At 39.5% G+C, this 21,458-nt stretch overlaps 1 protein-coding gene across 2 annotated transcripts in view; it reads left to right on the top strand.

Moving 5' to 3' along the window:
* Nucleotides 1-21,458, top strand: part of EFR3A (EFR3 homolog A) — an 83,275-nt gene that overhangs the window by 55,322 nt on the left and 6,495 nt on the right. For both annotated transcript variants that reach the window (XM_080939256.1, XM_080939257.1), the window contains 10 exons: nt 2,726-2,887; nt 4,406-4,520; nt 5,559-5,610; nt 8,606-8,778; nt 9,176-9,251; nt 9,989-10,150; nt 10,723-10,854; nt 12,064-12,131; nt 13,023-13,150; nt 17,571-17,662. In XM_080939256.1, the coding sequence (XP_080795382.1) occupies nt 2,726-2,887; nt 4,406-4,520; nt 5,559-5,610; nt 8,606-8,778; nt 9,176-9,251; nt 9,989-10,150; nt 10,723-10,854; nt 12,064-12,131; nt 13,023-13,150; nt 17,571-17,662 (1,160 nt within the window). The remainder of the gene's footprint in view (nt 1-2,725; nt 2,888-4,405; nt 4,521-5,558; nt 5,611-8,605; nt 8,779-9,175; nt 9,252-9,988; nt 10,151-10,722; nt 10,855-12,063; nt 12,132-13,022; nt 13,151-17,570; nt 17,663-21,458) is intronic.

Below are 21,458 nucleotides of genomic sequence, written 5' to 3' on the forward strand. Positions count from 1 at the left end.
CCATCTATCTATATCTCTATCTATATATCTCTCTATCTCTGTCTGTCTGTCTGTCTGTCTGTCTGTCTGTCTGTCTGTCTGTCTATCTATCTATCTATCTATCTATCTATCTATCTATGTTACTAAGTATTCAACCCAGGGCCTTGCACATCCTGGACAAGTGTTCTACTACTGAAATACATCCAAGATCTTCATAGATTTTATTTTGACATCTTAGTAAACATTCCAGACTATGATGAACTCACTATGATGAGCATGTGGGTCTTAAGCTTAAACCCTTCCTACCTTAGCCTCCTGAGTAGTTGGGACATTAAGCATGCCTAGCCTAATTCAGCTTCAAAGTTTCTAGTCCAAAAGTCCAAAGTCTGAAATGTTTTAGTTTTGGAATCTACCAAGGCTGACATAAGGCTGAACCTGGGCTCTTGTACTTAAAGGTCTGGAGGGGGTGGGGTCCCACTCTGCTCCTCAGGGGTAGGTAGCTCCTCACACTGCAGGTCCCAGGGAAGGCTGCTTCTGGTGTGCTCTGCCTGGCCCAGAGGAGTTCAGGTGGGGAGGTGTGGGAACAAATCCCAGCAGGGTGCCATCAGGCCTGTGGGGGTGCTAAGATTATAGCCCTGCTGGCCAGGGCCATAAACCCTGGCCTGACTCTTAGAAAAGTGCAGAGCCTGCAATAAGGCTCTGGGATAAAGCGTTCACAGAAGACAAAGGAGTCAGGACCACAGAGGAGCCAGGACCGAGGAGAAGGTTTCAACATGTGTCTTTATTTTTCGCCTGCCTTTCTTTTGTTATGTTCTTTTTAAACAGCCAGGGATCCAACCACCAGATTCCCATACGTTTGTCTCTAAGATTGGCCATAGTTGTTTTTCTAATGCCATGGTGGGTGTGGGTGTGTGTGTGTGTGTGTGTGTGTGTGTGTGTGTGTGTGTGTGTGTGTGTTTAGGGGAAGGACTTAGGGAGTGGTTGATTTGTCTAGAGTCTATGTCACTCTCCCCTGTGGAGGTGGGGTTTGGGACTTGCCTAGAGCTTTGTATATCTGCCCCATTGTGGTGCATCCAGTCAAAGTGGATTTGCAATCAGGAGTTCAGGAAGCACCTGCTGGTTGACAGTCACCTGTCCTCAGGGCTTCAACCAGACTCGACCTCTCACATTTCCAACTTCGGCCCTTCAAACAAACCTACACTGGGCCGTGGTTGTTTTAGTGCAGCAGCACTACAACCTCACAGAGTCGTCATAACAGACACTGATGAATTTGGTGTTTGTGTGAGTCCTGTCTCTCAACTATGCACTTATAGCTGTTACTAACATACACACACAAACATGTCTGTGAAGGCCTTCTTCCATGTGTAGTTTACTTAGACAATTCTAATTCTACACTATAAAGAGACTTTGATCACATGGGGCCTGAGATCTGAAAACTAAAGGAATGTGGATTAGCAAAAGCAGAATATTCTGTGGTCCATTTTCCTGAAATGTGTGGGAGAAACAAGTTACAGTGCAAGCAGGTCATTCTATAGTTCAGGAGAGCTTCAAAGAATGACGGCAGCTGTGCTGCAAAGTGTGGGGCTGGCTCAAGAGGAGTGCTGTCACTGTTTTCGGTGTGAGAACAAGAACTTGACCTTGCTCAGCATGCCTGGGAAGCTGGCCAGTGGTAGGGTAACTGTGCAGATGTGACTAGGGAAACGAGGGACTGTGAAAGGTACGGAAGCTAGAGGGAGAATCTGACTATGGTTTTATTGTTCAAAATTGAAGTGGAATCCTTGTTTCCTGGATATTCTATTATTCCATCAATGCTAAATAAGAGTGAACATTTTGGGATATGGACTTTTCATTATTTATTTGCCTTGTAGTTTATCTTATAAAGGTGAAGACAGCTGAGTCTAGTGGTGTGGATTGTTAATCACAGCATTTGGGAGACAGCAGGTAGATTTCTGTGACCTCAAGGATAGCCTATTCCATACAGAGACCCTGTCTCAAATTGTGTGTGTGTGTGTGTGTGTGTGTGTGTGTGTGTGTGTGTATGTGTGTATTGAGTGTGTGTGTGTAAAGGAAAGTTATTAATTGACAGATTAGTTTGACATGAACTGGAATGCAGGTGACAAATTGAATCATCATCTTTACTGATGCCTGCTCTGTTAGGTGTAGTAAATTAAGATCTATGTATGGGGGGATGTTTAACAATGGCTTTTTTTTGGAGAAGTTTGTAATTGTGTGTGCATAAAAGATAAAGATATAGAGCGTTTAATTAACATGTGATATGATTGAGAAAAACAGCAAAGAAAATTCAGTTCACTAGAACTTGACAGACTGAAGAGTTTCTTATAATTGTAAGTTCTTCTGTTTTTAATCTCAAAAGAAATTAAAAATATTTCTGTTACAATGAGCTGTGTAACTTTACGGACTTAGCCGTCAGTTAAGTTACATACTATTTTAGTAAACAGTTTGTATAGACAAGGTTAGATCAGTGGAAAGATTTAGATAGTCCTTTGTGTATATGTATTTGTGTATGTACCTATGTGTATTTGTGAGGAGCAGCTAGTTCCCCACAGATGCCGAAAACATGTTTGTAGTGTGACTGTGAGACTTTGCTGCTTAGTTAGACAACTTCAGAAAAATGAACATGATAGCTCATAAATTATTAGTACTGGACAGAAAAAGGAAGTGACTGTAAAGAGGCATTTGAGAGTCACTCTTGGATATATGGACTCACCAAGATGATGTGTCACAGGGCCAACAGTGCTGGAAGTTTTCAACACCCTGTTGAAGCACCTGCGGCTCAGTGTGGAGCTGGAAGCCAACGACTCCCAGAAGGGTTCTGTGGGCAGCATCACCTTCAGCTCCAAAGACAACGATGAGAAGATTGTGCAGAATGCTGTCATCCAGACAATAGGTTCGTGATTCAGTTCTCAAGTCACTGAATGAAGCTACTGCACGTGATTCAAGTTCTTCTCACAGAAGCTACCTGGCTTGTGCTGTGCATTGTCAGTGTGTTTGATGAAAACAAACCTGAGAGGGCTGCCCTTTACCCACTGTCCCTGAGGTTGACATTTTAGGCCAGTTCTTTTATTTTCACTTTCTCCCTCATTTCTCTGATGTACACATGCACATGAATGTTTATTTTTTAAAGATAAAATTTTCTAGGTATAATAAGATTCGTACATTATGGTCTTTTACTGCTAAATTCTTCATTTTAATTGAAAAGAATTTCTATATAGTATATTTTGATCATAGTTGTCCCTCATCTATCTCCTCAGACTCTCAGATCTTTCCCACCTCCCTGCCTGCCACCAAGTCCCATGTCCTTTCTCTCTCTCTCTCTCTGGAAAGCAAACATGCAAACAAACTAGAATTTAAAAAGCAAAAAACCAAGAACGAACACAAATATAAACACCCAAACAAAACCCATGAAGTGCAAGATTTAAAATCCTAATATACAGACAAGGCCAATGGGACAAAAACAAACCAACAAAGCTGTAGGTAACAGAAAGTTCACAGAACACACCACGGAGTTTGTGTAGGCTATCCAGTGTAGGACATTGGGTTGCCCTGAAGTGTGGCTAATGTACTTAATGAGATCCCACTGAAGAGAACTTATTTTTCCTTTACTACTAAATTCTTAAGTATGTTTTTCCACAGAAAAAGGTTTTTTTTTTAAATGTAACCAAAATTTTAAAAATTGGTAAACATCAGTTATTTGTGAGTGCTTACCTTTTTTATTCACATTCCTCTGAGAGGAAACAAGGATCTAGGCTCAGAAGGTTATTGTAAAATTCTGATTTTTAGGTGTTGCCTGGAGTAATCTACAAATGGGTATTACTCTGCATGTGGAGAAATGCTAAGGTCATTAGGTGCTGAGTGTATATAGTATACAGTTGGGGAATTGATGTTTTCTGGTATTTAGCAGATTTAATAGCACAGCAATTTAGGTACACAATCTGCAGATTTGCTAAAAACTACTAACAGAAGATTATCTGTCTATTTATATTATATTGTTACATTATTTATATTATATCTTATGTTGGGTAGAGGAAATTATAATTTATTTAGCCTTATATGTAGCTTGAACACAGTCATTGTTTTAATCTACTGGCTCTGTTTAAAAATTCAACTTTGTGGGATAGAGAAATGTTCTGGAGAGATGGCTCAGGGGTTAAGAATAAGAGCACTGTTCTTCCAGAAGACATAGGTTCAATTCCCAGCAACCACATGGAGGCTGACTACCATGTGTAACTTCAGATGTCCTCCTCTGGCCTCCCTTAGTTTCAAGCATGCAAGTGGTACCCAGACATTTGTGTAAGCAAAATGTCTGTGTACACAAAATATAATAAAATAATTGAAAAATAGTTATGGGTTATGTGGGGAAGTGACCACTTTTCAATTTGTTAAATTTGTCTTCATATATTAATAGGATTTTTTGGAAGTAACTTACCAGACTATCAGAGGTCAGAGATAATGATGTTCATCATGGGGAAAGTGCCTGTTTTTGGAACATCCACTCATACTTTGGATATTAGTCAACTAGGGTAAGTTCTCAGATTGTAAATGTAAATGTTATATTAGTGTTTTGAAATTTTGGTAATAAGAAGCAACAGTGTTTTCTTTGGTAGTAGATTATTAAGCTATTAAATCAATGCTTAATGTAATTTTGGATCATTTTAAAGTTACAAATTCTTGTTTTGTTTTGTTTTTAAGATTTATTTTTATTTAATGTATGTGAGTATACTGTTGCTGTCCCTGTCTTCAGACACACCAGAAGAGGGCATGGGATCCCTTTACAGATGGTTGTGAGCCACCATGTGGTTGCTGGGAATTGAACTCAGGACCTCTTAAAAGCTGTCAATGTTCTTAGCCTCTGAGCCATCTCCCTGGTCCCATTCTTACAACTTTTAAGGTGATGGAAATCCACCAATACAGTACAGTGTACTGTAGCCCATTGGTCCATATTGTCAGAAAAGTGCTCAAAAGGCACTGTCAGCTGGAGAAGTAGGATTGGACTGTAAGTATGGTAGGTGAGCTTGTTTCCTTAACAGGGGGCCAAGAGTGATAGCCGAAAGCATTAGTAAAAGGAAAAAGTGTTATCAGTGGCACAAAGATTAAAACCAACTAGAGAATATTCTTAGAAGTTAGTGTAGTTCTATCTTTTATGGGGAATAGTGTAAGAATGTGTGCATTGTGAGATGTTCAAATAGATAATGTAGTATTTCCATCTCCATTTTAATAACCATAATGGTCATGTTCATGGGGGGACAGTTGGCATATCTGCACACTCCTGGGCCATTTGTCTTATACTTGGATTTAATCTTCATATCAGCACATCGATTTTTGTTCTTGAATACCTAATTCAGTAACTTGAATTTTTGTTTAAATTATTTTTATGTATATCTACTTAATTCATATGAAATTAATTTTAGTGTATAAGTGAGTTATGGCACAAGCAATTGTAAAAATAAATAAAATCTATTTAGCCAGTGAGAATAAAGTTTTAAAATCAGAAAAAAAGTATTTTAAGTAGATGAGGTTATAAATTAGTATTAGTAACATCAATACTTTGTATATTTCAGGGATTTGGGAACCAGGAGGATTCAAATAATGTTGCTGAGGTCTCTGCTCATGGTAAGGAGTCTTCTAGACATGGGCGCACATCCCCTAAATTACTGACTAGAGCGGTATCCCTGCCAGCTTTGTTCCTTTTGGCCTCAGTAAGAATCTTGCTGGCCACTTCTGCATTTGTTCACTTGAGTACCTTGCCCTTCCTCTTCTGTCCTGCCATACTTCTCTCTAGTCGTTGATCATCTGTCCTGGCATTTTGTTTGATCTTCATTATGATTAAGTTTATAGAAGTCAGAAACCATTTTCATTTTGTAGATAGAGATATGTACTAATTCAAAGGAGTTAGGTGGACAGAGTTGAAGAGGCCCAAGGTCACTGAGCTACAGACTAGAATTCAGATATGAATATCTAGAGTGCCTTCTGTATGCTGACCAGAAAATGGTTTGTTGCTGACAGTATTTGTTGTTTTAAATTTACAGTGACAATAGATAACAGAAAAGGAAATAGCAGGTGTCCTCTGGTACTGTATGATAAATATGCTCACTTTTTTCTTTCTTAGTTTTTAGTTAAAATGTAGTTACTTAATTTTTCCCCTCCCTTCAACCCTTTCTTCTCTCCTTGCCTTCAAATTGATAGTCTCTTACTCGTATATATATGTTAATGTTACATATACATGCAAGTGAATGAACAGATGAACCTTGCTGAGTCCATTAGTTGTTTCTCGTATGTATACATTTTAGAGTGACCATTTAGGGAGCTTGACTCTGGGGAAGAGTAATTCTTCCTCTCCCAGCAGTCTCCAGTTCCCTGTAGCTCTTGATCTAGTGGGTATGGCCTTGTGAAGTTCCCTTCATCCATGTTGGCATATCAGCTGCAATTGACTGGCATGTCAGATCCAGTTTAAGATACACTACTATCATTTACCTCTGGGCACCATGCCAAGGACAAAGCAGGGACTGGTTTTCCAACCAGTGTCTTTGAAGTTCACTTCAGAGACCTTTCTTATGTATCTTCTTATACCCTGTGTTTTACGCTTGGACACAAAAGACTCTTAACGTGGTGTCAGTTTTAATTCCCTTCTTGGTGCTTGTATGTAGGATTTTGAATGAAGTGATGCCTAGCAATCCTAAGACATTTTTGTATTCTGATGACATAAACACTGTTGTTTCAGTTTCCTTATAAAATTTTCTAAGATTTGGCTCTAATTCTTTATATTCTACAAATATAAAAATATTAAAATACCACTATACTTCTCACTCTAATTATACCAGGCAGCTTTATTTAATTTTTAATTTTTACACTCCAGGTTTTATTCCCCTCTCAGTCCACCCCCGACTGTTCCATATCCCATACACCCTCCCCACCCCGCCAACCCCCGTCTCCAGGTGGATGTCCCCCACCACCACCCACCCCACCAGACCTCTAAATTCCCTGGGGGCTCCAGTCTCATGAGGGTTATGTGCATATTCTCTGCCTGAACCCAGACCCAGCAGTCCTCTGCTGTCTGTGTGTGGGGGCCCCATACCAGCTGGTGTATGCTGCCCGGATGGTGATACAGTGTCGGAGAGATTTCAGGGGTCCAGGTTAATTGAAACTGCTGTCTTCCTACAGGGTCGCTCTCCTCCTCAGCTTCTTTCAGCTTTTCACTAATTCATCCATAGGGGTCAGCAGCTTTTCTTTATTGGTTGGGTGTAAATATCTGCATCTGACTCTTTCAGCTGCTTGCTAGGCCTTCCAGACGGACGTCATGATAAATCCCTTTATGTAAGCACTCCATAGTCTCAGTAATGGTGTCAGGCCTTGGGGCCTCCTTTTGAGCTGGATCCCACCTTGGGCCTGTCCTTGAACCTTCTTTTCCTCAGTCTCTTCTTTATTTCCATCCCTGCAGTTCTTTCAGACAGGAACAGTTATGGGTTGGAATTTTGACTGGGTTGCCAACCAGACCCCTCACTTGATGCTGTCTTTCTGCTGGAGATGGGCTCTACACGTTCCCTCTCCCCACTGTAGGGCATTTCATCTGGGGTCCCCCCTTTGAGTCCTGAGGGTCTCTTAACTCCCAGGTCACTGGTACATCCTGGAAGGTCCTCCCAACCTCCTACCTCCCCAGGTTGCTTGCTTCTATTCTTTCTGCTGGCTCGCAGAAAGTCTTTTTCCTTTTCACCCTTTTCAGTCCTTTTCCTTCACCCAATACCAGATCATGCGCCACGCCCCCCCCATCCCCTTTCCTTCCCATGTCCCTCTGCCCTCCCTCTGCCCTTGTGGTTGCTTTCTTCCTCCCAAGTGGAACTGAGGCATCCTCACTTGGGTCCTCACACGGTTGACCTTTTTGAGTTCTTTGGACTGTATCTTGGGTATTCTGTACCTTTTTTTTTTTTTTTTTTTTTTTTTTTTTTGATGGGGTGCTAATATCCACATATTACTTGAGTATGTACTGTGCATGTCCTTTTGGGTCTGAGTTAACTCATTCAGCATGATATTTTTTAGTTCCATCCATTTGCCTGAAAAACTCGGGATTTTTGAGTTTAATAAATGAGCCACATTTTTTGTATCCATTCTTCTGTCATGGGACATCTGGGTTATTTAACCTTATTTCCATTTTTAAATTTTGAAAGAGAATATACTTGAGTGCTGTTAAACATTTAAAAATTATTAGTTTTCCAATATGAAAATATGCTCCTATTCCCCAGTAGTTTTGTTGAAAACAACAGTTTGCAGGGTCAGACATTGCTGTTTTCCACCTGCTCTCCCAGGAAATGTGTTCCACCCTACTTGTGCCCTGGCTTTCTCTGTGTAAGGGTCTGTCAGCCTGCCTGACAGACAGCAGTCAGGACACACTGAGCTTGCACATGGGACCACATACCACATGTGTGATGTCCATCTTGTTAAAGATACTGTTCCTCACATACTAACATATTGACTGCCCTACAGGTTTCCTTCATGTATTTCTTTAGGCTTGTGCCTATAGTTTCTGTTTCCTAGACAGAATTTTGTGATGTGATAATTTTGCCTAAGTGTTCATGAGAACATTGTTATTTGTTAATTTTCCCCTTGTAATCAGGTGACTTCTGGATACAAAGCCAAGACAATTGTTACTGCACTGCCCGGGTCATTTCTGGATCCTCTGTTGTCGCCATCCCTCATGGAAGACTATGAGCTGAGGCAGTTAGTCTTGGAAGTAATGCACAACCTAATGGACCGCCATGACAACAGAGCAAAGCTTCGTGGCATCAGGTGAACCGCCACACTGGGAGGCCTTCAGGACAGCTTTCAGTTTCTCACTCTGTTGAAATCTGTGGGTGGGTGGGATATATTTAGTTGGTGTCAAAATGATTTATTAAGTTTTTAAAAATAATCTATTTGAGTGTCATTCCCTGTGCTCTGCAGGACCTAATACAGTGATGACTGTGCACATGGAGTAGAAACTGGTTTCACGTTTGCTTTAAGCCTGTGAATGGCATTCTGAAGGAAGATGATGTAACTCTTAGTTAAGATGATCACCAGTCATATCTAAATGTTTGTAAATGTGTCACCATTCAGACTTCTCAGTTCAAAATAATCCTCCACAAAGTACAGGGTGTCAGAGCCAAATGTACTATTCATTAAAAATGATTGATTATATTGCTTCTAGAATAATTCCAGATGTGGCTGACTTGAAGATAAAAAGAGAAAAAATCTGTAGACAAGACACGAGTTTCATGAAAAAGGTGAGGTCACTGTTTGAGAGAGTGTGAACTGTAACTACAGCGCTTTAAATTGTCAGGGGATTTATATTCGTGCAGCCTTAAATGAAACCTAGCAGTTGGAGTGGGAACCCCTCACTGCCAGCTCCAGCCAGCCACAGTCCCTCCACAGCTCCTCACCTTTCAGAAGTGTGCATGAATTCAGGGAAAAACGACTTTTTACGAAATGCAAATGCATATGCACTGTTATTTTACATACTTTAAAATAATGGCAGTATAGCAGAGGCATCCCTTTACCCCAGTTTTCTAAGCCCATGTTGTTTCTCAGGGAATCACTGTCTGCCTTCATATGTTACTGTCTTCTTTTGTCGGGACTTGTAAGTTGGATGAAGAGTCATGAATCCATGTTATTTTATACTTAATTTTTTTACTTTAATTATGTTTTAGTGAAGTTGGTCTTAAGTGCGTTGGTGACACTGTACATATTATAATGCACGTGGTGAAGACAATCCAAGTTATGCATTGTTGGCTGGCACTGGGGTTTGTCCCTGGTTGGATGCCATGAGTAAATCTGCACCTATGCTTGCACGTGCATTATGCTGTGCAATTCTATTTCTCTTGGCTTCCCATATTGGGGATTCCTGAGTCATGGCTTTAAATGTTGCAAACGCACTACAGAACACCAGTGTGCTTGGTGCAGCCATTGCTCTTATGTGAACTACACTGTTAACCTACAAAATTTTATTTTCTGAATCTTTCAGAATGGGCAGCAGCTATATAGGCATATATATCTGGGCTGCAAAGAGGAAGACAACGTTCAGAAAAACTATGAGCTTCTTTATACATCTCTGGCTCTGATAACTATCGAACTTGCCAATGAAGAGGTGGTCATTGACCTAATTCGATTGGCCATTGCGTTACAGGTGTGCTTTCATAACATTCTACTGAAGAAAAGGTTTTTCTTTTTTAATAGTGAAGTAAATATTACTTCTAGAGAGGTATGATTATTTAAGAACCTGATTCTTGGTTATAGATTCAATTACAGTAAATATAAGTTATGTGGTGTGCTAAAGTCACTCAAAACCTGTCAGCTCTCGATGAAAAAGACAGTCCTTGTACTCAGGCTTCCAGTCCACTGGAAAGGGTAGTCATTAATAATTATTACATATGTGTCATTTTTTAAAGACTTGTATACCTGCATGCCAGAAGAGACCATCAGATCCCATTGTAGAAGCCTGTGAGCCACCATGTGGTTGCTGGGGATTGAACTTAGCCGGTGCTCTTAACCACTGAGTCTTTTCTCCAGCCCTCCAAGTGGCATTGTTTAATTGGAGTTGAGTGTTATATAATAAAAGAGCAAAATATAGTGCATTCACACACACACCATGTATCAATGTCAGCTTTCTAGATTACCTTCTGTTTCCCAGGGGAATCATAGAGACTATGATGGAGTGTGAAAATTTGATCTTTCCAGTGTGTCTGTTTTCTACTTAAGGACAGCGCAATTATCAACGAGGATAACCTGCCAATGTTTCATCGTTGTGGGATCATGGCACTGGTTGCAGCCTATCTCAACTTTGTGAGTCAGATGATAGCTGTTCCAGCATTCTGTCAGCATGTGAGCAAGGTGAGAGATTTAGAGAAGTTCTTAAGTCTGCTTTTGTATAAAAACAGCTCATTTCTGATATTAGGTAGGTAGATGGATGGACAGATGGATGGATTTCTTAAAATATTAGTATGGTTAATATTGTCACGCTCAGGTTGTTCCAGATTTTAGGTTGTTGAGTAGAGTGTTTTCCTCTCTCCACTGAGTCGTGAATCTCGTCATCTTCAGTTCTGTTGTTTATTTGCACATTCTGAGGCACAGCTAGAGTTCGATGATTAATGTGCCATTTAAATTTTATTGTCTTTCATCGGTGTTTAGCTTTCTTCAGTGGTCATTCCAGTCAGTGACATAATTTCATATCTATTTCAGAGTCCTTAACTTAATGTAACAGCAACATGCATGCTACCACTGAAACACATTTTGTTACATGTAGGTTTTTGATGCATTCTAAAAGACAAAACTCATTCATTCACTTACAACTCATTTTCGTATTTGGGGCTTGTGTAATGTTAAAGTAATCAGACCCCCCCCCCACACTCAGAGTGGGGTCCACCTAGACCTTAAATCATTAATGACTCAAGAGCTAAGAAGATAGCCTTGTGGCAATTTTTGGTATTTAAAAATCATTATGTTTAATCTATACACACTAAGAAAACTTTGACTATTTCCATGTTACATTTTGTTTTACATGTACTTTATGCTTATGGTAACTAGTAAGAGTTCAATGCATACTATCAAACCTTTAAAAAAATTAAGTACTGACAAAAATATATTCATATAGTTTTATACCAAAATGCTTTTAAAAATCTGTACATGTATCTCCTTTTTAAATAAAGTTGTAAGAAAAAAAAAAAATAATCAGAGCCTTTAGGAGCCACCCTTCCTGATTCCTGAGCAGCTATGAGCACACAGAGAAAACAGCTCCTGAAGAGATTTCTGGAATACATCTACATTATATTGCTATATGCTCTGTTTCTTCATAGTATATTTAAGCAAATGTAACACATCATTTTTCACTTCGTATATTTTACTACTAGGCTTTTGGTAGCTGATGACTCTTTAGTATTATGTGAAAACAAAATGAACTAAGTTTGAATTCAGAGCTAGACTTGTAGTGAGCAAAGGTATTTTTTCACTTTTCGTAGTTACTTTTTACTAAGAACTACACTGCAATGTCCTAAGAAGTGATATTTTTAATTTCAATTTTGTTTTGTCTTTTCTTGTTTCCAGGTTATTGAAACTCGAACTATGGAAGCCCCTTATTTTTTACCAGAGCATATTTTCAGAGATAAGTGCATGTATGTGAATTCTTTATATATGAAGGAATAAGAGAATATATAAACTGTCTAGAGAGACTAGTTTATAATGATTACAAAGGGATACCTGTTGTTCTAGGTTCATTATTATCCTAATTGTCTCATTTCTGTCACTAATTCATATAATATAATTTCTCTCATGTTATAAAATACTTGCACTTTCTAGATATAGATATGCACAGAGTCCTGAAAATACCAATTTTATCCCACTTTGTAAAATGTGGTGGTATATTTTTTATTTGTGGCATTGTTTTGGTGTGTGTTGTCATGTGAATCAACACTTCTGTTTAATTTTGTTGTTGAAGAATTTTTGATAACATAACAACACATACAATTGTGGGACAGAAATAAAAGCAAATTTGTATGTTATACATCCTTTCTTGTGTTATACAGGGGAAAAACTGCACCTTGATAACGCTCTATTCACACTTTGGGCTTTAAAAGCAGGAGGCTCAGTACTGCCAGCATCAGCACAGGACAGCAGCACAGTGGGAAGAGCATGGAGCCTCCTGAGCCGAGGCATGGGCTGCTGTCACCCGGCTCTGGGCTTTGCCCTCGCTCAGCTCTTTTCACTCTTTCTCCCTCTACTACATTTTACGTAGTGTGGAAAAAAAAAAAAAAAACAAGTTCAGTGTGGTCGTCCTTTAATTTCAGTGATGTGCAGACATTAGAGTGACAAGGCTCAGTTTACTAGCGATGCACGGCTGAGAGAGGAGTCCTGACAACAGCGATTTAGTCACTTACAGCACATGGGTTTTCTTTGATCTTCAGGTAGTTGGTACTTTTGTCTTTCAGTGTAGAAGTCCTTGCTGTTTTACCTAATTTTGTTCAGGAATCAATGTTGATTAATTGTTGTTTTGATCAACTTGACAGGCTTCCAAAATCTTTAGAGAAGCATGACAAAAATTTATATTTTCTGACCAACAAGATTGCAGAGTCCCTGGGTGGAAGCGGGTACAGTGTGGAGAGGCTGTCAGTCCCCTATGTGCCACAGGTGACAGGTACGTCCAGTTACTGCTTGCCATGCAGTGAGGAGTTGGTGTTACTCCTGCAGGTGTCTTACTCTCTCATGCTTCCGTTTCTAAGCTCCTTTTTATTTTTGTGTGTAAGTGCTGCCTGTGTGTGTACCATGTATGTACAGTGTTTGTGGTGTCCAGAAGAGAGTTTTTGAACCTCTGGAACTGGACTTACTTATGGGTGTGAGCCACCATGTGGATGCTGGGAACTGAGCTCCAGTTCTCTGTAGGAGCTCTCAGTGCTTTTAACCACTGAGCCATCTCTCCAGCCGCTCCTGGTTTTTGTTTTTCTGTCTTTGGGCATGTGCACATGCATGTGAGTGTGTGTGTGTGTGTGTGTGTGTGTATGTGTGTGTAGGGGAGGTGTTATTTTGTTTATTCTTCAAAGCTTTTTTAAAATGTTTTCAGTTTTTAAATTCCACATTAGAAACTTTTTGTAAATCTCTAATGACATAGATAGGATCTTAACATAGGCAAATCAAGTGCTTGGCTTTACTGTTATTTTTAATCTATTTGTTTATTTGTAAATTTATACTTTAATATTTCTTAAATAAGCAAAATGAAATATTTTTAATTCAATAGTTCAGTTTCACACTTGTCATTTAAACGACAAAAAGAGCCAAAGATAAAACCATAGTAGAATGCTGTGTTTTTCTTTTTTCTTTTTCTTCTTTTTTTAAGCATTTAAAAGATTAAATAATTTCACTTTGGATTTAGCTGTCTTTCCTTCAGGCCCAAAGCCTCATAAACCCAGGCGGAAACACAAAGGTAACTAACACTGGCACCACCTGGTGTCACCTGCCCGTCCTATAGGGAAGGAGCTCCCTGGATGCAGTGCTTAGAAAATGGAGCCATGCGCTGTGTATTTAGGTGCCTGTCTTTAGCTGTACCTCTGCTCTGTCCTTGTCCCATAGAGTGCTTCATTGTCTCTGCTCCGTTCCCTTAACTGTCATGTACAGTAAAGCGCCATGTACTTCGTCTCACATGTGACCTTGCTTCTTTTAGCTCCTTCTCCCTTATCACGACCTAGGAGGACTCTGAATATCTCGGTATAATCAGTTACATGGCTGCATAGAAATCCCTAAGTACAAATAGACGTTTTTCCATTTATAGAGACCGATGTTAAAATAGTCAGTGTGTGGGCCTTGTGCACTAAGAGTGATATCCTATGGCATACTAACTTTACTCAGTGACAACTTCCCGAGTAGCAGTTGTCTGCTGTGATTTAAAGGTTAGGGGCAGTTAAGAACAGTAAAGCAAAAGTAAGAGCAAAGTGGAGTTAGTGTGTTGGATAGCTTGCACCACCCACCGTCATTGTCATATTAGCTCCATTTGTCATATTTTGTGCCTGGCACTGATAGCAGCACTATGTTCATCCTCCTTCCTAGACCCCATAGCAGCTTGGTGAAGAAAGCATTATCTCCTGTCCACACTAGGATAGCGAGGTTGAGAGTAAGCAGTTTGATTAGCTAGCACACTAAATTTAGCTGTCTGTGTGCTCTTTGAAGGGCTTAATACTTTTATTTCACTAACTTTTCACTGAGATCAAAGATTGGCACACATTTAGAATGATCCATGGCAACAATGAGCAATGACCACCGTCTTTGAGACTCATGGTCATGAGTCCAACCCATGCACAACTCTAAGACTTGACAGCAAGGTCAGTGGTAGAACATTTAGCTGCAGAATGACCCAGATTGTACTTTTGTTCCCCATTTCTTGGAAGAATGAAAATATTAAGATGCTAGCAGAAGGCCAGGCATGGTGGCATATGCTAATAATCCCAGCACCCAGGAGGCTGAGGTAGGAGAATTGCTACTCTGCAGTGCTTATCTGGTTAGGCTTACTATATGTCAGACACTGGGGGAGGTGGTAATGGAAAGATGGCCAGGTTGATTGGTCTCATGGGGAAGCCAGATGGACAACATTGTAGTTCTAGAGAAAGAAAGATGATCTGCCTGGTGCTGCTCAACCACTGATTCTGAGCAAGTACTGTTTCCGTACTGTGTCTCAGGCAAGCTGGAATTTGAATGACTAGTGCATGCACCAGTGTGTCCTGCATACCACTGTATGACTACTAGACAGTACTCTAGTTAGTGGTAACTGTCCCATAATGTAATTAGTGCATAGGTCTATGCAAACAGAACCCAAAGCAAGCAAGGTAGGTTAAAGCTCTGATTTTGATAAAGTCAGGTTTAAGTGTGGTTTCTCCTGAACCTCCAAATTACAGGTGGTTGAATGACTGATAATATTCTAACTGTGTAGGACAGAAGTTTGATCCATTGTACAATTTGATTTTAATATGACAACCAGAGGGGCAATTCTAGTAGTTTTTAAAGGGGATAATGAGGATGTGGAGTGAAATCACAGTGCATGCTGAATAGATTCTAAAGGGAAGGTTGCTAAATGCTGAAGTAACTCTGTGCTTACTAGTATTTTAAAGAAATGCTTCTCTAGAGACACTGGTTATAAAGGTGTTGCACATTGCTCTTATTAGGTAATTTGGCACTCAGAACCTGTTATGAGCAGCTTTTTTCCATGTCTTTCTCTTTATTACACAAACATAATTTATGTATGTACAATTATAAGAAATCTCAGCAAGCTGTGCATTAGTCAGTGGGTTGTACAGCTGTCTATATGTCATAACCAGGACTGAAGTCATTTACTTGAGAAAAAGATCCTCTAGTGGGAGAATGGAAGAAGACATGCATTAGAAGATTATTCTTAATAAGAATCTAGGTAATTCAGTTGAAGACTCCTTTAATGATGGCACTCTTGAAAGAACAGTATAGAGATAAAGACAACTTGTTAGATACAGAGTTGGGAAGAGGACTTTCCAAACAGAATTGATGACTTAGAAGTTGTGATGTTAAATTGGCATTTAATAGAGATGGTGTTGAGTCCTGGTCAGCCTCAAGGGTATCTGTAGAGTGCCTCCCAGGTGCCTGTTATAGCCAGAGTGCTATTGGCCAGATAGATCTGTGTAGCAGTGAGAGTAGAACAGGACCCAGTTATGTTCACTGTTACCATGTGTGAGTGGTTATCCATACTGCAGAGGACGCATGATGAGTTATGCTTTCCAGGTGCCTCTCTTTCCTGTAGTTCTGAGTGAGAGGAGGCATTGGAAAGTACTTGTGTGGTTCTGAAAGTCAGATACAGATCTATATCCTTCAGAACTGCGGCATATGGAGGACGAGCATGTGCTGTAGAGTGCCTCACTGCTGTCTAGATCCGTTCCAGCAGGTTTGATGTGCCTCTGATTCTGTGCGTTAGGATGCACAGTGCACTTCCTTTTTCCTTATAGAGTGTTATCTGTTCCTGCATCCTGTCCTTTCCTACTACAGTGCTTGAAAGAAACATACAGAAAATCCATAGTTAGGTGAGAAACTCAACCTTATATCTATAATCGTAAGAAAAGAAAACAGGACATGATGGTAGATGATTACCTCTTAGGTTTGTAAAAGATGGCAAGTGTCAAGAATGTCTCTAAAGGACGCTCCCACATTGACGGCTCTGGTGCTTTACACTGTAAATCACTGTAGCTATGTTAGAAAATAGGATTGAGGTTTATTTTCCCATAAAGCTGAAAACGTAGCTGTCATGTGACCCAGCCATCCCACTTACGAGCACAGCCAAAGGAGATGAAGTCACTGTTTGAACTGTCTGCATACCATGTCCCCAGCAACACCCACTGCTCACAAAAGCCAACAGTGATGTTCATACACAGTGCCAGTACTATTCAGAAAAACAGGCAGTTCTCACATATGTATCAAGGGTGAATCTAGACATTGGGCTGGGGGCATGACAGATACCAGAATACCATATGAATACTTCCGGCCACACAGGAAGACTTATGACCTGTTTTCTGCACAACATGGTGACCACTGGTAGTTATTGTATATATTTCAAATTAGCTAAAAGAGGAATTAAGACTGGCAAGATGGCTCAGCAGGTAATTGTCCCAAGCCTGATGGCCTGAGTTCAAGTCCTGCAGTCTACATGGTAGAAGGACAGAACTGGTTCTCCTTCTTTCTGCTGTGACCTCCATATGTGGACCAACAGATACTCAGACACATACAAAATACATACAAAACAAGTTTAAGATAAATTGGAGGATTTTAAATGTCCTTACTGCAAAGAGATAGCGATGGTTGAGGTGGATGTTTCTGACCACTCTATACATTCTGTGCTGTCCAACATTGTACTGCCTGTAGGAATAATAAAAGCACTTACTTCACTAAATAAGATATCTTCAAAGTTGGGAATACACTGCTTTAAATATTTAGAAAGAACAAAACCCCCAAACTAACTTTTCCATATTTCCTTGCAATCTAAAATAGTTATCCGAATAAAGCTCAACATTTCTTACTAAGGAATAATAGAAGAAAAACAATTTTCATTTCAGATGAAGATCGCCTTTCTAGAAGAAAAAGTATTGTGGATACCGTATCTATTCAGGTGGATATTTTATCCAACAGTGTGCCTTCTGATGATGTGGTAAGTTGCTGGAAGGTTATGGTTTGTCTTAAGGCAGTCACTATTTAAAAGAAAGTTTACTCTTCACACCTATAAGTAGGAGAAACTACAAATCTAAATCATCCCAAGTCAACTTAATTGATAGAAGAAATTAATATGGTTTAATTTTTGTGAAGTCATTTCAGCTGTCTGTCAAGTTATGTAAAGTTAATATATATTATTGGACTTTGTACTTGTGCCCTGAATTATAGAAAGAGCTGTGGAACAGAGCTCAGTTCTCTGTTGTTTTGTTATGTTTTGTTTTGTTTTACTTTAATTATGATATGTTTGGCCTCTTAAGTTCTGCAAGTCCTGTTTGTTTGTTTGTTTGTTTGTATTTTAATTTGTGAAATATAAAATGCAAAAACAGATGGAGCTGGACACCTCCCAAGAGTTCATATCCTCACCTTAGAAGATCACTTGTAAGGAAAGACTTTTTCATTTTAGATATTAGCTATTATGAATATGACTTGAGCCATCTCAGTGACCTGCTTTTTAAGCTTCCACTGCCATTCACAGGATGCCTTCTCCTGTTTCAATAGAGAGTAGAGCAGTACCCTCCTGAGTTAGAGAAAGAAAAGTCAGCCAGCACTCTCAGTTGAGAGCCAACTAAAAGCGACACAGTGCCAGCCTCTTGGCTCAGCTTCCTTTTCCTGACTTATACATTATTTTTCTTCCTAGCTACCTTATTATTTCTCATTAATACAGTATAAATAATTAAATGATTATCCAAACAAGAAACAAGAAAACTGAGTTAGCTGAATTTATGCCCTTCTCACTCCATCTTTCAACCCTTTTAATTCATTTGTAATTACTTAGTGCTCAGGAAACAAACAGCTTAGATCTTCTTTGCTATTCAACTCTCCGTTATATAGAAATTTTTATTTTATCAATCACTTATTAGTAGAGTTTAAGAGCATTGAAGTGGGCTCAGGAGAAAGCTTAGTGGGTAAAGTGCTTACGCAAGTATAAGGACCTACCTTCTGAGGCCACAGCATCCACATAAAAAGTCCAGTGCTGAGATGTGGAGACAGGCAAATCCTAGAGGCTCAGGTCCAGCCAGTCTAGCCCAAATGTCAAGTTTCAAATTCAGGGAAGAGACATTGTCTCAAAACATAAAGTGGAGCATAGGAGATGGCAGAGTAGATAGAGCACTGGTCAGGTATTCATAAAGACCAGAGTCAGGGTCCCTGGTACCTTGGAAATGCTGGCAGATGTGGTATCTACCTGCATTCAGAAACTAAAGACAGGATCTCAAGGGCAAGCTAGCTAACTGGAATTGGCAAAATCAGAGTTCATCAGAAGACACTATCACAGTATATAAGCTGGAGAGTAATCAAGGAAGATATCACACATCAGTTTTTGGGCTTCCACACCTGTACACATGTGACCTCTACATACATGTGGTATTTTGTATACACATGTTTTACTCAAACATGCAGTAAAAGTGGGTAGTGGTTCTCTGATGGGAGCCATATTGGGGCAGTGAGGGAATGAAGAAAGACTAGATAAATACAGAGAAGACAAGCTAGTGTCAGTGGGAGGTCTGTATAGCAGATCTGCATTGGGGAGAAGTCTAAGGGTGTGGTCATCTGCGAGGAGGAAGCTGCGCTTGCCAGGTTTTGCACACACTTCAAGTTTTCTGAGCCTGACTAAGGAAGGCCAATTCCCAGAGGCCTGAGGCATTGGTCCTTACTGGTAGTACACATTCCTTACATACTCCCTCAAGGTGTCCTCTGCTCCCCACACTGAAGATAGGTAGAGGAGCAGGTGGAGAAGACATCCCAGCATCAACTTTGGCTGCACTCTCCACCCCTGTACATGCATATGTGCATGCACACAGAGTATTCACAGAGGACAGACCATCCTGCTCAAATTATTCAAAGCCATGGTAGTGTACACACTTCTGTTAGTAAGGAGGTATCCTGCTAGTTCTTTAAATGAGTTTGTGTTTCTCTTATTACTTTTAAGTGAAGAAAGTAACTTAGAGCCTTGGCTTCTAGGCTTAATTTTAATTAGGAACATGGTATATTTTAATGGTTGTGCTTTTATTTCTCCATTTGACAACCTTTTGTTTGTTTGACACTTGAGACTTTTGGAAAGAATCAGTCTGTTTTGATAAAAGAAACTGAAAAATATTTACATGAAGACATTATGGGGGAAGATTACAGTTACATACATCAAACAGGAGGTGTCTGATAAGCACAGTTTAGTGTCACACTCACTTAAGCACATTTGAGTTTCAGATCACTGGAGTATGCTTTATACATTAGTAATGGTTATTCAAGTGCCAAAAGACCTAACAATTGCTTTGTAGGCAAAAGTATGTAGCTTATAGTGAGGACAGGAGAAGTCATAGTAGTTAGCTGTTTCCAGTTACTGGTAACTATTTATCTCAGCATTGATCAGTAAAAGTTAGTATAACAAAAACACCAGCCTTCTAACCTTTTCCATGTTGTCCTGTACTATATATAGTTTTTTTTTTTTTTTTTTTTTTAAATCTGAAGTTATTTAACCCAGTCTAAGAACAGTGAGTTTTGTTTACTTCATGAAAATAGTAGTGGTAGATTGCTTCTAGTACAAATGATTAGCCAGAGCCTAATCTTGTATATCTGCTCCAAATATCTAGAATGCAACTGAAGAATCCAAAGTTTAATCTGACTTCAACTATAACTGTGGCCCTCAGTAGCAAAGCTGAGGTGGCGGGACTCTTGCTGCCTGACTTCCAGCTAAAGCCTATGTTAAGAGACGCTAAGGTGCAGAACACGAAGTCTTGCTTTTCTTAGACTTGCTGCCTTAGACTTAGCAAAAGACGCTCATGAGCTAAAATTAGGGATGACCGAAGTGCCAGGCAAGTACTCATGTATCATATCATTGCTTAACTTTTATTCAGAGATACTATATAGTAATATAGTTGTGAAATGTTTGATACCTCATAAAGTACCATTTTTCATTTTTTTCAGCCACAAAAGTACTAGCTTTTAAAAATCATAAAACATTTAACTTTATAGTTTTGTATATATTTCAAAGCAAGAAGTATTTAAGAGCCCAAACTAAAAGGTATATATAGGAAATTAAAAAACAAAACAAAAAAAAAAAAAAAACTGATGGTTGACATTAGAAAACCCAGAATATGCTTGTTTTAGGGTAAATACTTCTCAATATACTCCTATAAAGCTTCATTTTTTTCTTTTTAATGTGTGTGAATGTTTTGACTGCATGCATGAGGCCAGGAGAGGGTGCTGAGTCCACTAGAACAGGAGTTAAGGACAGACGTGAGCCATTATATGAATGCTGGGAACCAAACTGTGGTTCTCTGCAAAAGTGGCGAAGAGAAGCAAATGTTCTTAACTACTGAGCCATCTCTGCAGACCATTCCTATGATCATTTAAAAATCTTCCGTGTTCTGTGCTTGATTTGTACACTATCTGTAGTACCAAAATTATAAAGGTTCTTTAATGGTTGCTTCTTGTTTACCACCTAGCTAAAAGTGTATTTGTAATCTCGTCCTTGAGAACTTCACAAGGTCTTCTTACCAAGCACAGTTCAGTCACTGGGTCTTATGGGCATTTATACACTGGAGGCATACAGTGGTACCGAGGTGCTGCCTACTCTGCCGGGAAGATACCTTTCTCTGTCCAGTCAGGAATCCACCGCAGTCAGCCATTTTTATGGCTAGTGAAGAAGTGCAGAGCATTTGCTGTTTGGAATATAATCTCAGATCAAGCCAATCAAAAGAAAGAAAAAGTGATTGTCAAACTATGTGTAGATCATGTGT

The sequence above is a fragment of the Micromys minutus genome (assembly GCF_963924665.1).
Source record: "Micromys minutus genome assembly, chromosome: 27".
NCBI lineage: Eukaryota > Metazoa > Chordata > Mammalia > Rodentia > Muridae > Micromys > Micromys minutus.